Source organism: Mesocricetus auratus, unplaced genomic scaffold, assembly GCF_017639785.1.
Source record: "Mesocricetus auratus isolate SY011 unplaced genomic scaffold, BCM_Maur_2.0 Super-Scaffold_100024, whole genome shotgun sequence".
NCBI lineage: Eukaryota > Metazoa > Chordata > Mammalia > Rodentia > Cricetidae > Mesocricetus > Mesocricetus auratus.
In genome coordinates, this window is record NW_024429205.1 from 3,001,650 (window position 1) to 3,021,826 (window position 20,177).

The 20,177-nt window shown below is 45.7% G+C and overlaps 1 protein-coding gene across 2 annotated transcripts; it reads right to left on the reverse strand.

Moving 5' to 3' along the window:
- Positions 1 to 10,154, reverse strand: Rnaseh1 (ribonuclease H1). 2 transcript variants are annotated; one of them, XM_040730656.1, is made up of 8 exons: positions 10,113 to 10,154; positions 7,915 to 8,030; positions 6,572 to 6,733; positions 4,356 to 4,455; positions 3,226 to 3,280; positions 2,846 to 2,930; positions 2,306 to 2,430; positions 1 to 681 (listed from the first exon to the last, which is right to left on the reverse strand). In XM_040730656.1, the coding sequence occupies exons 1-8, from the start codon at positions 10,151 to 10,153 to the stop codon at positions 595 to 597; spliced, it is 771 nt and encodes a 256-aa protein (XP_040586590.1). In that variant the 5' UTR covers position 10,154; the 3' UTR covers positions 1 to 594.
- Positions 10,155 to 20,177: the final 10,023 nt, after the last annotated feature.

Sequence of the window (20,177 nt, forward strand, 5' to 3'; positions counted from 1 at the left end):
TTTTATCATTCCTGTATATTTTTATTATAAAAATAAATAATAAAAGTAGCCAAAGAAATCTATTAGCAATATATTCGTGAATCTTGTTCTTTAAAGTTCTCAACTGTTTCCTACAAGGTGGCTCCGGAGCCAAGGTCATCTGGGTGCGGGCTCTGCCTGTAACAAGACCAGCCTTGGGTCCCACTTGGTCACATCACCTCTTATGTACACAGAGGCACCGGGTGCCAGCAGGGGCAGGAGTGTGTACTTGTGCACATTGGGAGGAAAATGGACGTTCTGGAACCTTCAGACTGCGCATACTGAACAGTGGCTACTGAAATCAAGTTGCAGCATGTTTTTGTTTTGTTTTTGTGTATCACTACCACCAGGCTTGCTGGAGCACTCTGGGCCAGACGGCAACAAATCAAACAATAATACCATCCCCAAAAGGCACAGAACTGAAGTGTCAGCTCAGCCTTCCCTTTCCATTATTGAAGCACTTCTCATCAGCTGTGTCACAGGTCCCACGCCAGTCCTCCATGCTGTGGCCTCTCTGCGTATCAGGGTAAAGGAACAGCTGCTGCCTCGGGTCTGCGTGCACCGCACCTACTTTGCTCAGGCTTCAGACTGCTTCGCGCCTTCCCTTGCCAGCCTGTCAGCCTCTTCATTGCCCACAAATCCAGAGTGACCAGGAATGTGTATCTGTTAAAAAAAAAAAAAAAAAACTTGAATTTTTTCTGATGTTTATGTGTACTGACAGTCAAAGCTCATGTTCACAGCCCCATCCTCTGAACAGGGTAAGATACTAGGGCTGGAGTCATGGTTCTGCTAGTAGAGTATTTCAATTCTGAGTGCCACACAAACAGGTGACATGTGCTTGCAGTCCCAACATTGCCAGTATCAAAGAATCAAGATCACCCTTGCTTCACAGCACATTTCAGACTAACTTGAGCTACAACTGCCTGCCTCCAACAAACCCACTACTCAAGATGACAAGAATATATAGACTATTTGGCTAAGAAGTTCACCAAGACCCCAGAACAATATAGGCTGTTCCACTGCTCTTGGTTGGCCACCAGAACTAGATGCCAAGACCCTACTGCTGAAGACAACACACACTTGTCTGTAGGACCTACAGACACCAACCAGAAACTGATCTGGAAGCTGCCACCCTGCTGTTAGCTCTCTAGCTTGGGAAGGCGCTATGAAGGCTGGTGGGGAAGAAGTCTTACTCGGCTGTGAACATGCCATAACACCAACCCAACAGGTAACGTGCACAGAGAATAGTGACAAGTCTGTTTTGGAGGTTACCACCTGACTTCTGATTGAAGTTACAGCCTAACCTACAGGAGGAATTCACATCTGGTACTGTAAACCTATCAAAGCATTAACTGGGCAGTCACAGGCCATAGTGTTTTCTGCTAAATGCCTGTGGTTTTGCTCATAGGTCAATGCTGTTAGGTTAACCTTTTTTTTTTCCTTTTTTAAATGGGTGGCAATTACTGCAGACCCATAACTGGCCTGAGATAAGTGACTGTTGAGTGCTCAGTCATAAATGGGACATCCATGTCACTCACTCCAAGGTTCAGGCAGGATACATCATGGGAGAAAAGAATGTAACAGGGAGAAAGGAGTGGAGTGTCATAGAATGTCACCTTCCAGGCAAGGCATGCTACTGCACTCATGAACTCATTTAAGTATTGATTAGCAGCACAGGACCTGCCCACAACTGGACCTGTCAACACTCTCCCAGATCGGGGAGGGGTGCATAAGGTCCCCTTATATCCTGGGCAATTAATGGTTTATGAGAGAGGACAGACTTTCTTCAGTACTATAGACACAGCTAAGGTGCCCATGCTACTGTAAACAACCATTCATTTGTACTATGTATATAACCAATTAAACAAACCAATTAGACACGGGAAACAGAAAACCATGAAAGGAGGAGAGAAAGAGGAAGGGAACGGTTATGCCCAAAACACAATGTACACGCAGGACAATGTCACAATGAAACCCATTCTTGTGTCTAATTAACACAGATAAAAAGTACATTAATGGGCCGGGTGTTGTTGGCGCACGCCTTTAATCCCAGCACTCGGGAGACAGAGGCAGGTGGATCTCTGTGAGTTGGAGACCAGCCTGGTCTACAAGAGCAAGTTCCAGGACAGCCTCCAAAGCCACAGAGAAACCCTGTCTCTAAAAACAAAAACAAACAAAAAAACACATTAACTTTATGGAAGCTGCTACTTTAACCAGTCACTCTGCACCCCTTCCCAACTCCATCCTCTCAGAAAATTCAGACCATGCAATGCGAAGCGTGACTCACCCACTTGATGTCCATGCCCTGGGTGAGCTCGTCCAGCTCCATGAAGTCCTCCTTGTTGATCACGTCCTTCCCTGTGCTTGTTCTCCAGCCATTCTTCTTCCAGCCCTGAACCCAGCTGGTTATCCCTAGGGGACACATGCTCACAGGCTCACCCATTGGGAGGGCCCGGCCTCTCCTGGCCCCTAGTCTCTCCTCTCAATGGCTCCTCTTGATCTGAGTCAAAGCCTGGATGATTCCCTTCCTTAGGTGCTCTCCCTTGCTTAAGCCTTCAGCACAGTCCCACAGCCCCAACCTTTCCTCTCCTTACATCCAATTGGAGGAACAAGAGCTCAGCCTCCCCCAGCCAGGGCACTGTGACCCGAAGTTACTAACATCATGGCCTCGGGTGTTATGGAGCCAAGGAGTCCCAATCCCCCAAGACAGCAGACCTACACTCCTATTCCTCCAAACTTGAAAAGCCCAGTGTCATCCAGGACTGTTATGCCACCTCCTACTAGGAAGAAAGGCCTGCTCCCCTTCTCCGTGCCCGGGAAAGCTTACCATTGATGGTGAACATGCTGTCTGTGTAAAGAACCAACTTGCTGATGTTCTGAGCCTTGGCTTGCATGATGGCTTTGCAGGCTGCCTTGAAAAATAAGCCCGAGGTCATGCTGTGTGCATTACCGACCGAGTGCTTTAAGCCTGAAGCACTCTTCTTTCTGTTCCACCATGCTGTTAGGTGAAGAGGCTAAACCTACAATGCCCCCATGAAGCCTACATGAAATGATTCTAGAACTTTTCTATCTCTGAAGACCATTGTTAGCCTCAAAGTTTCTTGTGGACTTTCAATATCTTCTATGCAAGACAACAAAGGAAGGGAACAAGACTGATCTTGGGGTCACATGGAGGAAAGGCAGACTCACGATTATCTGGGAACTTACATGGATCTCTGCCCTCTGGTTTGTCTGTCGCCCAGGAAGTCTAACACCTACATTTCTGTTTCAAAACAGCACAAGAAAGAACAAAATTACAATTCTAATTCCCAAAGTAATTCTTCTCAATGGATAATAACAAACTAGTGTTCATTTCCAACTGAAACATAAAGCCTACATACAAACAGCCTCAAAAAACAAACCAAGCCCCCACAAGACCCTAGTCCAAGCCAGGCAGTGATGGCACACGCCTTCAATCCCAGCACTTGGGAGGAAGAGGCAGGCGGATCTCTGTGAGTGCAAAGCCAGCCTGGTCTACAAAGCTACACAGAGAAACCCTGTCTGAAAAACAAACAAACAAAAGGTTGATTAAAGAGCCTGGTCCAAATACCAACACCTGCAAACAACAAAACACTAGAAAACCACCTGTAATCCCAGCACTTTGGAGGCAGAGGCAGGAGGATCTCTGTGACTTGGAGGCCTGTTGGTCTACCCTATCTAAACAAACAGGAACAAAACAAAAAGATTCAAGGTTGAAGATATAAAAAAGTTCATTATGCAAGGCTGGGCATGGTAGTACACACTTTGACAGGATTTCTTGAAAGGCCTGAGCCACCACTGCCCAGCTTGGTGTACACTGAAAATCCCAGCACTTGAGAGCCTGAGGCAAGAGAATCTCTATGAGTTACAAGCCAGTGAGAACAAAAACAAACAAAACAAACACTCTTATTACCTAAGTTAGTTAATACGTTGAATACATGCAAATATTTAACATGGTCTAACAGTTGAGTTCCAGGACAGCCAGAGCTACATAAGGAGACCCTGTCTCCAGAAAACAAGTCTAGAGGTCTAGTGATGGGATGGGTTTGGAGCTGGTATCCTGTCCCTGCATCACTGTGGGCTGGCTCCTCTACCCATATGTCTTAAGACTTGTACGAATTAGGCCCAGGGAAACAATACCAAGTCTCAGTATTTGGCACTGTCAAGAACCAAGCTGCCTGGCACTGACATAAATCAAAGCTGGTCTTCTGTCCTCACCAAAGCTCTTTACCTGGCAGGCTTTGCCAAGAATACATCAATAAACAAATCCTGCCAAGACTTGGTAAACATGTGATGTTCACACTCAACTGTTTACTTACAAGGGATGGCCTGGCCCCCAGTAAACGCCAATTCCTGCTCTCGCCCGCCTCCGCCCGTTACTGGAGCAGCAGCCGTCTGTGTAAACAACAACTGATTCTCCTGCAAGAGGGAAGAGGGAGGCCACTGCTGTAGTTTCTGTCCAAAATGACATGGATTTCTCCCTATGAGGTGTGCCCACTTTTTACTTGTCCCACGTGCCAGGTGAGTTAAAGGTAAGACAGAACTCCCCACTGTAAGACCTGTTTATATCTCAAGCTAAAGGATCCCTTGTGCCTGAGACTCCCTTAAGCTGTCTTTCCAGAGAAAGCAATGCTTGGCGTGATGTTGGCCCCACATGTCAGACAGTCATGTTTGCTGGCAAGTGGGCTCATTTTCTCTTAGCACATTTGCCACTAACTGTAAAGTAGTTCTCATCTCTGCTTCCTTTCAAACAAGGTTTGCTCAAGTGGGAAGGACAGACCCGGGGTCACTGTCAGGCCCGAGTGTGTTCAGCAGCATCCTCAGCAGAGGGCAGGGAGAAACTGACTGGCAAAGTGTCTGAGGTGGGAGAAGGGGAGTCAGAGACCACCTCCACAGGAGACACTGTCTAGAGAACAGTGGGCTGAGCACAGCAGGCTCAGGGGAAGCATGGAGATCAATGGCCCTCAAAGAAGCAAGGCTAGGAACGTTTGAGCAGAGGCTGGGCAGGCCTCCTGTCAGCTAGAAGTTGGTTTCCACCCACACAACAAGCCTTCCTTGAAGACACTGAAGACTCTGTGCCAGGAACCCAGAACCACCAGCCCAGGGATGGCACCACCCATTGTGGGTCACACCCTTCTCTATCAAACACTAAGAAAATGCCTACACCCTGATCTTATGGAGACATCTCTTAATTGAGCTTCTATTCCCTTACATGTCTTTAGTCTGGGTCACGTTGACATACAACTATGCAGCACACTGAGCAGTGAAAGGACACTTGTTCATCTTAGATAACTGCCAAACCCATGGGCTCCAAGCTCCAGTGTCTTCTGGTGCCTTCCCTGGAGGTAAAGTACAGATGGCTGCCTCTTGGCAAAAACTCAGGACATACCAATGCTGATTCATCTTTAAATGCTGCATCTTTCTGTTCCCATGTATGTAAGACAAAAAAGGAAATTTACATACTACAGTTACTAAGAACACAAACTGGAGCCAAACACAGGAAGAGCCCATGATCTCTTTTTCTCAGGACACAGTGAGGTCTGAGGGCTGGATAAATGGCTCCATGTGCTGGCCTCCAACAGGCAGCTCTGGGTGAGCGCTCCGCTCCCCTTCCTCTGCCTCAGTAGCCTCTGGCTATGTAAAGGGTTTCCTAACAATTTCCAAAAGATTAATGGTTTTGTGATATTTGATACCCAATAAAATAGTGGCCTTGATAGGCAGCGGTAGCACACAACTTTAATCCCAGTGTTCAGGAAGCAGAGGCAGGTGGATTTCTGTGAGTTCGAGGCCAACCTGGTTTACAGAACAAGTGCCAGGACAGGCTCTAAAGCTACACAAAGAAACCCTGTCTCAAAAAAAAAGTTGCCTCAGGCCGGGCGTTGGTGGTACACGCCTTTAATCCCAGCACTCGGGAGGCAGAGGCAGGTGGATCTCTGTGAGTTCGAGACTAGCCTGATCTACAGAGCAAGTTCCAGGACAGCCTCCAAAGCCACAGAGAAACCCTGTCTCGAAACACCAAAAAAAAAAAAAAAAAAAAAAAAAAAAGTTGCCTCATTACCAGGCCTGGTTGCTGGGAGGCTAAAGAAAGGGGATAGTAAGTTGAAGGCTAGTCTAGGCTTCAAAGAGAGGAGTTCAATGCCAACCTGGGTAACTCAGGGAGATCCTACTGCAGAATAAAATGTAAAGGGTAGGAGAACATTGATAAGAGCCCTGGACTACCAAGAAGGAAACCAAGGGGACTTTTTGTTAATGTCCTCCCTCCAAAATAAAAGACCTTAGAAATTTTATACATTTTTACAGAAAAAAATGGGGCTAAGAATCAGCTTACACCCTTAATCCCAGCACTAGGAGGCTGGAGCAGGAGAATCTGAGTTCGAGACTACCAGGGCTACCCACTGAGACCCTGTCTCAAAAAGACCAACAACAAAACAAAGAACTTAAATTCTTTCACGCTTAGAAAGGAAAACATTTCATGCTGATTGTTATTCATTTTTTCATAACTGTACTGAAAAATTTGAACCCAAGAAAGGCATACCCATATAAGAAAACGTGTCCTTGCTCACTGGGGGAGCCGGCTCCGTGTTCTGTCTGGTGTGCTTTGACCCTGGTTCTGCCAGCTCTTCCCCTTCGCCCACGGGCTCCCGAGGCCGCTTGCTGGTCTTCACCTGTGGTTCCTGCACACGAGTGGTGTCCTGCCCTGAAAAAAGATTCCAACCACGGTCCTAAACCAGACAGCATTCTGGAAGTTTTTACCATTACCACACCAGACTGGGGTGGGGCACTTTAGATGTAAACCTACCAAGAGGGAATGGTTAAGAACAAACTATCCCACATTCCAAGGCTCCCACTGAAAAAAAAAATAGTAATAGATGAATAAATAAATAAATAAATAAATAAATAAGACCGTGAAACCCCATTTCCCAAGGGAGGTTCAGATATACTTTTTTGGGTTTTATTGTTTTGCTGTTGTTGTTTTTATCCAGTGTTCTAAATTAGTGAGCTTGCTGACCAGAGTCCTGTATATGTGCTCTAGATCTGGTATCCCTTATAGTAGGACTCTTGCTTCCAGGACTTAAGTGGGAGGGCTGGAGAGATGGCTCAGAGGAGCATGGGCTGCTCTTCCAGAGGTCCTGAGTTCAATTCCCAGCAACCACACGGTGGCTCACAACCATCTGTAGTGAGATCTGGTGCCTTCTTCTGGCCTGCAACCATACATGCAGACAGGACACTGTATATATAATAAATAAAATCTTTTTAAAAATGCTTCCGCTGTGAAGAAAAAGAAGAAAAAGAAACTTAAGTGGTGTGATTTATGAACTATGGCCTAGTGACATTATGAGCACTCAACTGGAGAACGGAGTCCTAGAACTGATAACATTTTGTGTATTTGTTTGCTTTTACAGGGTCCTGCCATGTAGGCCAGTTCTGCAAACAGCTGTGTCTTTCATGCCTTGAATTCCCAATCCTAGGCACCATACGTGTGTGTGTGTGTGTGTGTGTGTGTGTGTGTGTGTGTGTGTGTGTGTGTGTGTGTGTAGTGTTCAAGCATCTATCCCTCATGAGTTACAGGAAATTGTGTCACCCAACATGGATGCTAAGAATCAAACTCTGGTCCTCTGAAACACTTTTTGTTTGTTTGTTTGTTGTTTTTTGAGACAGGATTTGTTTAGCCCTGGCTGCCCTGGAACTCTATACACCAAACTGGCCTCAGCCTTGGAAATCTGGTTGCCCCCGACTCTCGAAGGCTGAGATTAAAGTCATGTACCACCATCACCCACTATTCTTAACTCTAATCTGTACAGAGGAAAACAGACAATCATGATGTTGAGGACGCAAGGGGCTTTTCATAGGTTAGAACTTCACACTGATGTTACATACCTTTTGAACCATCTGGGCTTGGAGAGCTCCTGACAAAGGCCCAAGCTTCATCTTCTGTGGCAAATTTCTTAAACCTGGCAGCAGGAAACCGGTCCACCTGTTCTCTGCACTCACTCCTAGAAGAGTGCATACATTAGCCCAGGCTTCATTCCCTCCTCAATTTACATCCTTATTGTTTATTTTATCTTATTGATGGTTTTTCAAGATAGGGTTTCTCTGTGTAGTCCTGGCTGTCCTGGAACTCACTCTGTAGACAGAGGTCTTCTGCCTCTGCCTCCCGTGTGCTGGGATCCAAGGTGTGCCACCACCACATGGCTTATGGGTGTTTTACACCAGTTTTAGAGTCACATCAGCTAGGAACAGAAAGTAGAAAGTCCTCTTAAACCTCTGCCTCCAAATGTTACTAGTCCACTGCTTACACTGGGGTGGGCTCACTCACGATGCTGTAAAGTTTACAAGTCTGACAGCTAGGGCTGCTGTTACACAGAGAAACCCTGTCTTGACAAACAAACAAAAAGTCTCCAGGGTTAGTGAATGCATAATGACAGTGGCATGGGTCTACATGACCACATCATCCAGATCAACCTTCTGCATTAGAAAGCCCCTCCTGTAGGCTGGGGCTGAAGCATCTATAACCCCACATGCTAGAGGCAGAAGCAGGAGGATCACAAGTTCAATGCCACCCTGATCTATATGCAGGTCTAGGCCAGCCAGTGATACCTAGAAACCCTGTCCCCCAAACACCTTGGTTTGGGAGCACACTCCTATAATCCCAGCATTTGGGAAGTGGAGACAAAATATCAGAAATTCAAAGTCATCTTTGGTTTATAGCTAGTTCAGTTGAAGGCCAGCCTGTCTCCAAATAAATGAAATCTATCTGCTCTCATAATCACCCCCCCCCAGTTCTAACCCCTAAAAACCACTGACTCTTTTCGATTTCCAGATTTGTTCCAGAATGTCATATAGTTGGAATCACACACTGTAGACCATTTCAAATTGCCTTTTTCTCTTAGCACAATATAGTAAGTGTTTTTTCATACTGTTTCATCTTTAATAACTCATTTTAGGTCTTCATAATATACCTCATGATTTAGCTTCATTTCTGTGTTAAAACTGGCCTGACCATTCTGCTAAATGCCATCCAGACAGTACACTAATACCATAAGGTCCTCCACAACACCGGTGCACACTAAAATTTTGTTATCTTTAAGAAGCAATCAAAGCTGGGGGCAATGGAGCATGCCTTTAATCTCAGCACTTGGGAGGCAGAGGTATCTCTGTGAGTTCGAGGCCAGCCTGGTCTACAGAGAGAGTTCCAGGACACCCCAGGCTACAAAAGGAAACCCTGTCTCAAAAAAAAAAAAAATCAAACCAGAACAAACAACAAATCAATCACAGCAAAAGGGCTGGCAACATTCAGTAGTGTTGCCGTTGAACCTAGGGAAATAATACAGGCGCACAGAGACAACAAACCTTGACATGAGGAGCTTACTGTCATATATGCTCCCAACGTGGTTACGCCACCCGTGAAACTGAAAACAACATCTGCCTTCGGGGACTGCTGCAAGGATCCGAAGGCAAAAGACTAGCTTCTACCTTGAGACTCTCCATCTCTCTCTTCTCCTTCCTCCTCTCTTTGAGGTCTCCTTCCTTCCATAGGCCATGCTGACCATTAACTTGTAGTGATCCTCCTGCCTCACACTCATCAGTACTGAGTTTACAAACACGTGCCACACCTGACAACGACTATCCTTTTTAAAAACAGGAGGGGCTGAGGATGTAACTCCGCTGCTTGTCTAGCCTGTGCTGAGCCGTGGGTTCGAGCCCCAGTACTACATAAACCCGTAATGGTGCCTGTCTGCAATTCCTGAATTTGGTACAGGGCGTCCAGTCTCACACACAAAACAACCACAGGAACGGTCAGAAAACGGGGATCCTCCTGCCAGCCCTGGCCTGCAATGGTTCTATGTGCTCTTTAGCAGTCTTTGACTGCAACACAGCTGTTTGGTGTTTGGAATAAAGGGCTCCGCCGGGATCCGTCTCACCAACTCAGGAAGACTCCGGTCCTGCGGCCCCTCCTCACCGCATAGAACATCCCGAGGCCGCAAATGCCTCGCTTCACGCGCACGATGGACAGTATTAGTGTGTGGGACAGCGGCAGCAGCCAGTGCATCGCTCATGCCTGTGAGAGAACGAACCTACATCGCCACTGGCAAGCCTCCCGCCCGCAACCTGGCATACTTCCGGCGCAGGCAGATGACGTAAAGGCGCTGGTAGGAGGAGGGGCGGGGCGGAGCCTAGGATTGTAAGCCTTGTGTAATGTGTTTACCAGAGAAGGTGAGACCGTAGGCTGGGAGGCCCCGCAGCTTCCCAACACATCAAAACGGACCGAGTGGAGAGGGAGGGAGGGAGAGACGAAGGAATGGAAGGATCATGTCTGGATAGTGACTGGATGTGAAGGCAACCCCTATTCTAGGGTGCCTACCTTTGCAGGGTAGGTTCCCTAGTCTCTTCCAGCACATACTGGGTGGGCCATGGGAAAGACCACAGAAAAATGGGTGAGGGCATGGCATGAATGCACAACATCATTTTGGCCATATAATTAAGGGGATGAATCAAGTCACTGTAGAAAAATGGGAAATCCTTTTTATAACCCAGAAGCAACTGAAATTTAAATGCATGCTCCTTGGGGGGCTAGGAAGATGTCTTCAAAAGCAAAGGTGCTTGCCACCAAACTTGCCAACTCGAGTTCCATACTCGGGACCCACACAGTAGCAAGGGGAGGACTGACTCCCGGGAAAGTAGTCCTCTTACCTACACATATGTGCTAGGATGCAAGTATAGGTATGCACACAAATAAATAAATATAATTTTAAAATTAAAATGTATACTACTTGAAGTTCCATGGATATACAAAAAAATGCTAAATATAAAGGAAAAGCATGGATGGGAAAATTCTCTGTAATGGTTGCCTCTGGTTACCAACCCTTCAGCTAGACCTCAGCGGGTTTTGTGGAATAGAAAGCAATTCTATTCTTCTCTTTGGTTTAGCAATCATTTATTTCATGTATGTGGGTGTTTCACTTGCATATATGTCTGCACCACATACATATGTTTCCTGCCCACAGACATCAGGAGAGGACATTGGATCCCCTGGAATTTGGAATTAAGCCTAGGTCCCCTGTGAGAGCAGCCACTATTCTTAATGAATCGGCCGTCTCTCCAGAACCACCAGGCATGGTGGCTCCACCTGTAGTCCCGGAACTGTGTAGACGAAGGCAGGAGGATTACTGCAAATCCAAAGCCAGCTTCGACTCTACAGTGAATCGGAGCACTGGGGACTGAAGTTAGTTAGAGTCTCACATATATTAGGCATAGTCCCTGCCAGAGCTTCCTCTCAGTCCTTCATTTTATTTTATTTTATTGTTTTTCAAGAAAGGGTTTCTTGGGGGCTGGAGACGTGGCTCAGAGGTTAAGAGCATTGACTGCTCCTGCAGAGGTCATGTGGCTCACAATCATCTAAAGTAAGATCTGGTGCCCTTTCTGGCATGCAGGCAAACATGCAGGTGGGACACTGTATATGTAATAAATAAACAAACAAATAAATAATAAGAGAAAAGAAAAGGGCTTCTTGATGTAACTTTGGAGCCTGTCCTGCAACTTGCTTTGCAGTCCAGGCTGGCCTCAACCTCACAGAGATCCGCCTGCCTCTGGCTCCTGAGTGCAGGGCTCAACGATGTGCACCATCACTGCCCCATCCTTCATTTTACTTTTTTTTTGTTTTTTGTTTTTTTTGTTTTGTTTTTTTTGTTTTTTCGAGACAGGGTTTCTCTGTGGCTTTGGAGGCCGTCCTGGAACTAGCTCTTGTAGACCAGGCTAGTGTCGAACTCACAGAGATCCGTCTGCCACTGCCTCCCGAGTGCTGGGATTAAAGGTGTGAGCCACCACCGCCCAGCTCATTTTACTTTTATGTAGCAAGACTTTTGATAGATATCAACTAAAATAAAACTTCAAAGTAGCAAAACTATTTTAAGGTTTAAAGAGGGAGGTATGGTTGTAGGGAAAAGGGACCAGTCAAAGAAACACACCCTGAGCAGAGCCAAAGAAACACACTTTGGCCCTGCAACCAGAACCAAAGAAATGTACCCTGACCCTAAAACCAGTGCCAAAGGAACACACTTTGTCCCTGGAATCAGAGTCAGTGAAAGAAATGTACCCTGGCCCTAAAATTGGAGCCAAAAGGCTAAAAAGGACCAGAGAAAGAAACACACTTTGGCCCTGAAACCAGAGCCAAATCTGACCCTAATCCTGTGTAAAAAAGTAACCAATCCCGGAGCAGAGCTCTAGCCAATCTGAGCTCAGCACTGAAATCGGACCAATCCCTACCCTGGAAAAACTTCCCCAACCCCAGGAACCCCTATATAAACCCTGTGTATGTTCAGCTTGGCTGGTCCAGCTGTCTTCCAATAAACACCTTTGGATGAGCTTCGGGTGAAGATCTTCTTTTGCGGCTGCGACAGAGCAAAGGTGACCCTGGGCAGAGCAGAGCAGAGCGAGCAGAGGCGACCCTGGGCAGAGCAGAGCAGAGCAGAGCAGAGCGAGCAGCGCTGTAACACTTGCCCGGGAAACCTTCCTTGGCAGAGCGGAGTTGTTACACTCTGCTCCCGCCCGGCTCCCTGCTCTCCGCTCGGCTCTCCAGGAGCAGAGCTGAACTGTAGCAACTTCGCCCGAGAAACCTCCTGCGGAGCAAAACTGCTACACTAGGCGAACATCCCCAGCTGGAAGACCCTGTCCTGCCGGAGCGGAGCTGACACACCGGAGAAGCCTTTCTCTGAGGCAAGGCTGTAAGCTGCCAAGCTTACTGCAACCCGTGGTGGTCCTTGGCTCCCGAGCTCCAGGATACCTTTCTACCTGAGCTGTGTAACACTCAGTATCCTTGGCTCCCGAGCTCCAGGATACCTTTCCACCTGAGCTGTGTAACACTGGGTATTCTGTGACTCCCGAGTGCCAAAATACCTGACCCACTCACTCCTGTTCCATCCTGTCCTGACCCATCCCGACGAAACGCTTACAATGGTTGCTACCAGTTCTACAGAAACCAGGTGTGGTGGCGCACACCTGCCATCCCAGGCTGAGGAGGAGGCAGTTAGAGGATCAATAGTTCAAGATCATCCCTGGCTACACAGCAAACTCAGGACCAGGCTGATATGAGGGACATTGTTTCCAAAAACTAATTTGAAAATAATAAGAGGTCTGAAGATCAAAATTGTTGAGAACTGCTTGACCTTGGGCTAAAAGGCTCAGAAGGCAAAGTGTTGGTTGTACAGGCCTGGTGTTCTGAATTAGACCTCCAGAACTCACATAAAAGTGAATGGAAAGCTGGGCATGGTGTCACATGCCTTTAACTCCAGCACTCAGAAGGCAGAGGCAGGAGGATCTCTGTAAAGTCAAGGACAGTCTGGTCTACATATAGAACAGGACTATATAGAGACCCTGTCTCAAAAAAAAAAAAGTGGATGGAGAGAACTGACTTCAAAAAATTGTCCCCTGACATCCACAGGAATGCTGTGGAATTGCTTCTATCCCATGACGTACTGATTTTAAAATGCTAACCTTAGCTGGGTGTGGTAGTACACGCCTCAATCCCAGGCCCTTGGGAGGCAGAGGCAGGCAGATCTCGAGAGTTTCAGGTCAGTTTGGTCTACAAAGTAAATTCCAGGACAGCCAATGAAACACAGAGAAACCCTGTCTCAAAACAACAAAATGAATTGGTTGTGGTGACACACACTTTTGATCCCTGCACTCAGGAGACAAAGGCAGGTAAATTCAAGGTGAGTTGAAGGCCAGCCTGGTCTACAAAGAGTTCCAGGACAGGCTCCAAAGCTACACAGAGAAACTGGTCTCAAAAACAAAACAAAACAAAACATCCACCCTCTGGGCCAAAGCTACTTTGGGGAGCCACGATCCCGTGTAGCCTCGGTTTCCTAGACAACAGAGGAGCCTTGCAGTCTGACTGTTGAGCTCCACCTGACACTCTGTCTGGGTGTGGTTTGGAATTCTCATGTCTCCAGCCCTGCCAAGGACTGTTAAAACTGCACATATGGGGAAACACTAAAGTGCTTTTCAGAAATGCTATCAGTTCTTATGAAAAATGTAATTTGTAAGAAAATGTAAGTTGAAGTTATAAATTAAAAGTTGGAACACATTTTTATATATTTTTTTTTTGATTTTTCAAGACAGAGTTTCTCTGTGGCTTTGGAAGATGTCCTGGAACTAGCTCTTGTAAACCAGGCCGGTCTCAGACTCACAGAAATCTGCCTGCCTCTGCCTCCCGAGTGCTGGGAATAAAGGCGTGCGCCACCAATGCCTGGCTTCTATTGAATTCTTATATTTTTAATAATTTCCAAGGTCAGAATTTGTTGTTTTGGTTTGGTTTTGAGAGTGTGTTCTTTCTGGTGGAACATATTCTTGATCGGCAGATTCTCAGTGTATGACACAAAAGAGAGATGGCCCTCCATCCACCTGATGGCTCTGGTGTCTGATGATCGTGAACTGAGTGACCTTGAGGCTTCACAGAACAGGTCATCGACCTCCCTCCCACTGGGCACCTGCTAGCCCACGGTTTCTTTTCTTTTTTTCCTTTTTTTTTTCTTTTTTTTTTTTTTTTTTTGGTTTTTCCAGACAGGGTTTCTCTGTGGCTTTGGAAGCTGTCCTGGAACTCACTTTGTAGACCAGGCTGGCCTCGAACTCACAGAGATCCTCCTGCCTCTGCCTCCCGAGTGCTGGGATTAAAGGCGTGCGCCACCAACGCCCGGCTATCCCACGGTTTCTATCTTCATTCCAAGCTGATAAGATCATGATGAAAGCCCCGCCAGCACTAAGTGGAGGGAGAGAGGGTAACTTTGCTGAAATTCAGTCCAGTAACTTTTGATCAGAGACAGGTGTGTAGATCCATCTGTGTGAGGATTCATTACCGCCTCTTGGAAGCTTGTCATGACTCTGAAGCTCTCTGGTCTTTGCTTTTTAGACCCTGAGATAACAACTTGTGGAAGTCAGTTCTCTTCTACCATGTGAGTCTGAGGAACTGAACTCAGGTGCTCAGTTTGGAGGCAGGAGCCTTTAACTACTGAGCCATCTCTCTGGCCATGCAAATGCGTTTCACACAGTAAGGAACTATTTTTTTAAATTGGAGACAGGGTTTCATGTGTCCCAAGCTGCCTTAGTTTGGCAAGTAGTTTAAGATGACCTTGAACTCCTTAATCTATGGAACCTAGAGCCTCATGCATGCCAAGCAAGTACCCTACCAACTAAGCTACTCCCTCAGTTCCTAAGAGTTATTTGCTTTCTTGGTGAACAGGTTTTGGACCTGTGACTCTCTAACCTAGGAGTAGTTTTGGACAAACACATTGCTCAGAGTCTCATAACCCCTGCAGATACTGTAATGGGATCCCTTTTCCTGGAAAGAAATCTTTTGTTGTTGGTGTTTGTTTGTTTGTTTGTTTGAGACAGAGACTATGAGTAACAGCTCTGGCTGTCCTAAAACTCGATTTGTAGACCAGATTTGCCTGCTTCTGCCTCTCTAATGCTGGGATTAAAAACTTGCACCACCATCGTTGGCTGGAAAAAAATCTTAGTTCTCTGTGAATGTGCCTTCCTTTCTTCACTCAACTGGTCCCTGGGAAGTTAGTCAGAAATGTAAGGTACCTAGGCCTCCTGTGGTAGACTAAATGTTCCCACTCACTTTAAATTGCAGAAGTTAAACCCATCCCCCCACCTGCAGGGATGTGATGAGGTCTTGAGGGCAGAGCCCTCATGCTGGGATTCATGGCTGCATGAAGAGCTCCCAGTGAGCCTGCTTACCTCTTCCCAGTGTGGTGATCAGGCTGAGTCCTTCTCTAAGTGGCTCTGCATTGTTTAAAACAGTACCTTCCGAGGATCTCTGTGAGTTCGAGGCCAGACTGGTCTACAGAGCTGGTTCCAGGACAGCCTCCAAAACAATACAGAGAAACCCTGTCTCGAAAAACCAAAAGGAAAAAAAAAAAAAACAGTACCTTCCAGGCTGGCCTTGCCCTGGCAACTCCATTTTACAAACAACACTTGCTCCATTTTAGTGCAAATGCAGAGGCAGGATGGTTCTGCAATTCCTGTGCATGTTAACAATACCCATGAGGCCAGGCTGACAGCTATGACTAAAAGCATGAAGTAGACTGTGATCACATGAGCACAAATGCACTTTAACACTAAACCAGCTGCCTCATGGTGCACACTTTTACTCCCAGCGCTTGAGAGACAGAAGGAGGTGGGTGTCTGTGAGTTCAAGGCCAGCCTCGTCTACCAGAGTTAAGTTTCAGGGCAGCCAGAGATATACAGAGACACCCTGTCTTGAAAAACCAACAACCCAAACCAAAAGAAAACCAAAACAACCAGTCAAACAACAACAAAACAAACTACATCAGCAAAGTAGCCCTCAAAAACTGATTGAACACATCAGACAAGGACACAACACCTCACCTGGACCCCACGAGGAAGACACCAGCACTTAATGGGGATGGCCCTCCCTGACCTGTCTGTTATCTAGCCACTTACTAGTCTACAGAGTGAGGTCCCCCCCACACACACACACAAAAAGATTTCCATGTCTTCATGACTCTAGATTGGCTTGGTCCCCACTCTAATCTCATGAATTGCTATCTGTCATTGTACTAGCTGGGTTTTTTTGTTTGTTTGTTTTGGTTTTGGTTTTTGGTTTTTGGTTTTTGGTTTTTCAAGACAGGGTTTCTCTGCAGCTTTGGAGGCTGTCCTGGAACTAGCTCTTGTAGACCAGGCTGGTTGAACTCACAGAGATCCGCCTGCCTCTGCCTGCCGAGTGCTGGGATTAAAGGCGTGTGCCACCAACGCCCAGCTCTGGCTGGTTTTTTGTATCAACTTGGCACAAGCTAGAGTCATCATAGAAAGGAACCTCAATTGAGAAAATGCCTCCATGCAATCCAGCTGTAAGGCAATTTCCCATTTAGTGATCAGTGAGGGAGGGCCCAGTCCATTGTTGGTGGTGCTGTCCCTGGCCTGGTAGTCCTAGGTTCTATAAGAAAGCAGGGTTGCCGGGCGTTGGTGGCGCACGCCTTTAATCCCAGCACTCGGGAAGCAGAGGCAGGCAGATCTCTGTGAGTTCGAGACCAGCCTGGACTACCAAGTGAGTTCCAGGACAGCCTCCAAAGCCACAGAGAAACCCTGTCTTGAAAAACAAAAAACAAAAACAAAAAAAAAAAAAAGAAAGCAGGGTGAACAAGCCAGTAAGCAAGCAGCACCCCTCTATGACCTCTGCATCAGCTCCTACCTCCATGTGCCTGCTCTGCCTGAGTTTCTGTCCTGACTTCCTTCACATCCATGCCTTCCACAGGGAGCAGAAATAAAGTGGTAGCTTGTCTCCTTGTTATATGTACTGAAGATACATCTGGAGAGATGGATCAGTGGCTAAGAGCAGTTGCTGCTCTTGCAGAGGACCGGGTTCGGTTCCCAGCAACCATATAGTAGCTCACAGTGTGGGCTATAACTCTAGTTATCAGGTATCCAATACTCTATTCTGATCACCATGAATACCATTTAATGTTTTTTATATTTTTCTGTTTTATGCATCTGACTGTTTTGCCTGCATGTGTGTCTGGGCACTGTGTGAGTACCTGGTGCCCGATGAGGCCAGAAGAATGCATTAGATCCCCTAGAACTGGAGTAACAGATGGTTTGTGAACCACACGAGGTATTGAACCCCTGGTCCTCTGGAAGAGCAACCAATGTTCTTAACCACTGAGAAATCTCTCCATCCCTAAAACTGATATTTGAATAGATGCATGAATATTTAAAAGATAAAACAAACCCAAAACAACTGAGCCACAGTTTAGTAGGACATATCTGTAGCCCCAGCATTTGGGAAGAGAAGGCAGGAGGATCAGGGGTTCCAGGTCATCCTCAGCAACATAGTGATTTCTTGGCCACCTTGGGCTATATGAGATCCTGACTCAAGCAAACAAACAAAAAAAAATGGAGCTTGTAATTTTAAAAACACCTTATGAAGAAAAAATCTTCAGGCCCTGCTGATTTCACAATTCAAGCAAATGCTAACTTAGAATTAATGTTAATCTATACAGTGTTTTCCAGTAAACAGGTGAATTCACAGGCAAATTCCAAGTAAATGCTAACTTAGAATTAATGTCTATTCTATAAAGTGTTTTCCATTAAACAAAAGACAACTCATTTCATGATGCTGGAATTAACCCTATGTTGAAACCAAAAACAGTAAGAAAGAAAAAAACAAACAAAACAACTAGCTAGCAGAATGTGGTGGTAAATACTTGTAATCCCAGCACTTGGAGTCAGATTTACAACTTCAAGGCCAATCTGGTTTATATATCTAATTCCAAATCAGGGGATACCAAGTGGAACTCAGTCTCAAAATAGCAAACAAAGAGAGGGAGAGAGAAAATATGGATTACAGACCAATATCTTTCACAAACATGGGTATAATAAAGCAACATGGAAGCTTCATGATTAAGTTAGGTTGTTCTTTCTTTCTTTCTTTCTTTTTTTTTTTTTTTTTGGTTTCTCGAGACAGGGTTTCTCTGTATTGTTTTGGAAAGTTAGGTTTTTCTAGAGATGGTTCAATACTTGTAAATCAATCAATGTTGTCTACCATATTAATACAAGCTACAAAGAAAACCTACATGATAATACTAATAGATCATTAAAGTATGTGACATCATCCAGTGCACATTCATGTCAAAACTTCTTGGAATAACAGGAACAGAAAGGAACTTCCTCAACTTGATAACAAACATCCATCTATTTGTCTATCCATCCATGTCTATAAACCTTTTTGTTTTGTTTTGGAGACAGGGTTTTTCTGTGGCTTTGGAGGTTGTGCTGGAACTAGTTCTTGTAGACCAGGCTGGCCTCGAACTCACAGAGATCCACCTGCCTCTGCCTCCCGGGTGCTGGGATTAAAGGCATGTGCCACCACGCCTTGCCTTCTATAAACCTTTTACCCAAGAATACTATCCTTAGAGACTAAGTGCTTCCCTGTAAAAGCATCAGCTACCAATCCCATTCAACGAAGTATTGGAAAACCAGTGGATTTTACCGGGATGCATTTCTAGGTTATTATTTCTGCATAACAGCAGAGATAAAAGCCAGGCTGAGAGGTATGTAGAGTAAGGGAATGGAAACGGTTCTTCCACAGGTCATAAGGATTGGTCAAAGGAGATTATAGATTCTTCCTGTCATGTATACATCTGGGAGAAGGAAATTCAACTTTCTCCAATAGAGTGACACTGGATATATCAACCATCCAGGGCAGGCCTCATGTTCAGGAATAGTTGACCAACATAAATGGACTCAGTTTGTGTGTGTGTGTGTGTGTGTGTGTGTGTGTGTGTGTGTGCATGTGTGTGCGTGCACATGCGCTTTTATTTACTTACAGTTTGGTGTGTTTTTTTCTGGTATTTTGTTTTCTTGGTTTTGGAGGCTTTGTGGTTGTATTGGGTTTTTGTTTATTTGTTTTTGAGAAAGAAAAGTTGTGTGGGAGGGGGAGAGGATCTAGAAGGACTTGAGGGAGGGGAAGAATACAATCAAAGTAATTTTAAAGTTAAAAATTGTTTTATATATACTCTAAAAGGTATATTATATGTAATTTTCTTCATTGAACAAGCTTCAATTTAACTCTCAATTTTTCAAAGAGCTTTGGTGTCTTGATCTTACTATGTATAATAGACTGGCTTCAAAGTCACAGGGATCTACCTGCCTCTACATCCTGAATGCTGGGACTAAAGGTGAGCAGTACCACCATCCCCGGCCTGTAGCTTCAAAACTCTGAAAGATGGGGAGCTTCAGACAGCCCTGATTGTGACTTTTGCACCATTTTCTATTGTGCCTGTGCCTGGCCCATAGTAGGTAACAATTTCCCCACTTACCTTGACAGGTAGTAAAACTCAAAAGAAAGGACAATCTGTTGTAAGGGGTGAACTGTAGCTGTTACCAAGTGACTAGGTCCTGACTGCTCTTTAATGAGTGGGTACTTACTGTCTTTTACAGACATTCCTAACTTTCTCTGCCTTCTTCTTCTTCTTCTTCTTCTTCTTCTTCTTCTTCTTCTTCTTCTTCTTCTTCTTCTTCTTCTTCTTCTTCTTCTTCTTCCTCCTCCTCCTCCTCCTCTCTCTCTCTCTCTCTCTCTCTCTCTCTCTCTCTCTCTCTCTCTCTCTCTCTCTCTCTCTCTC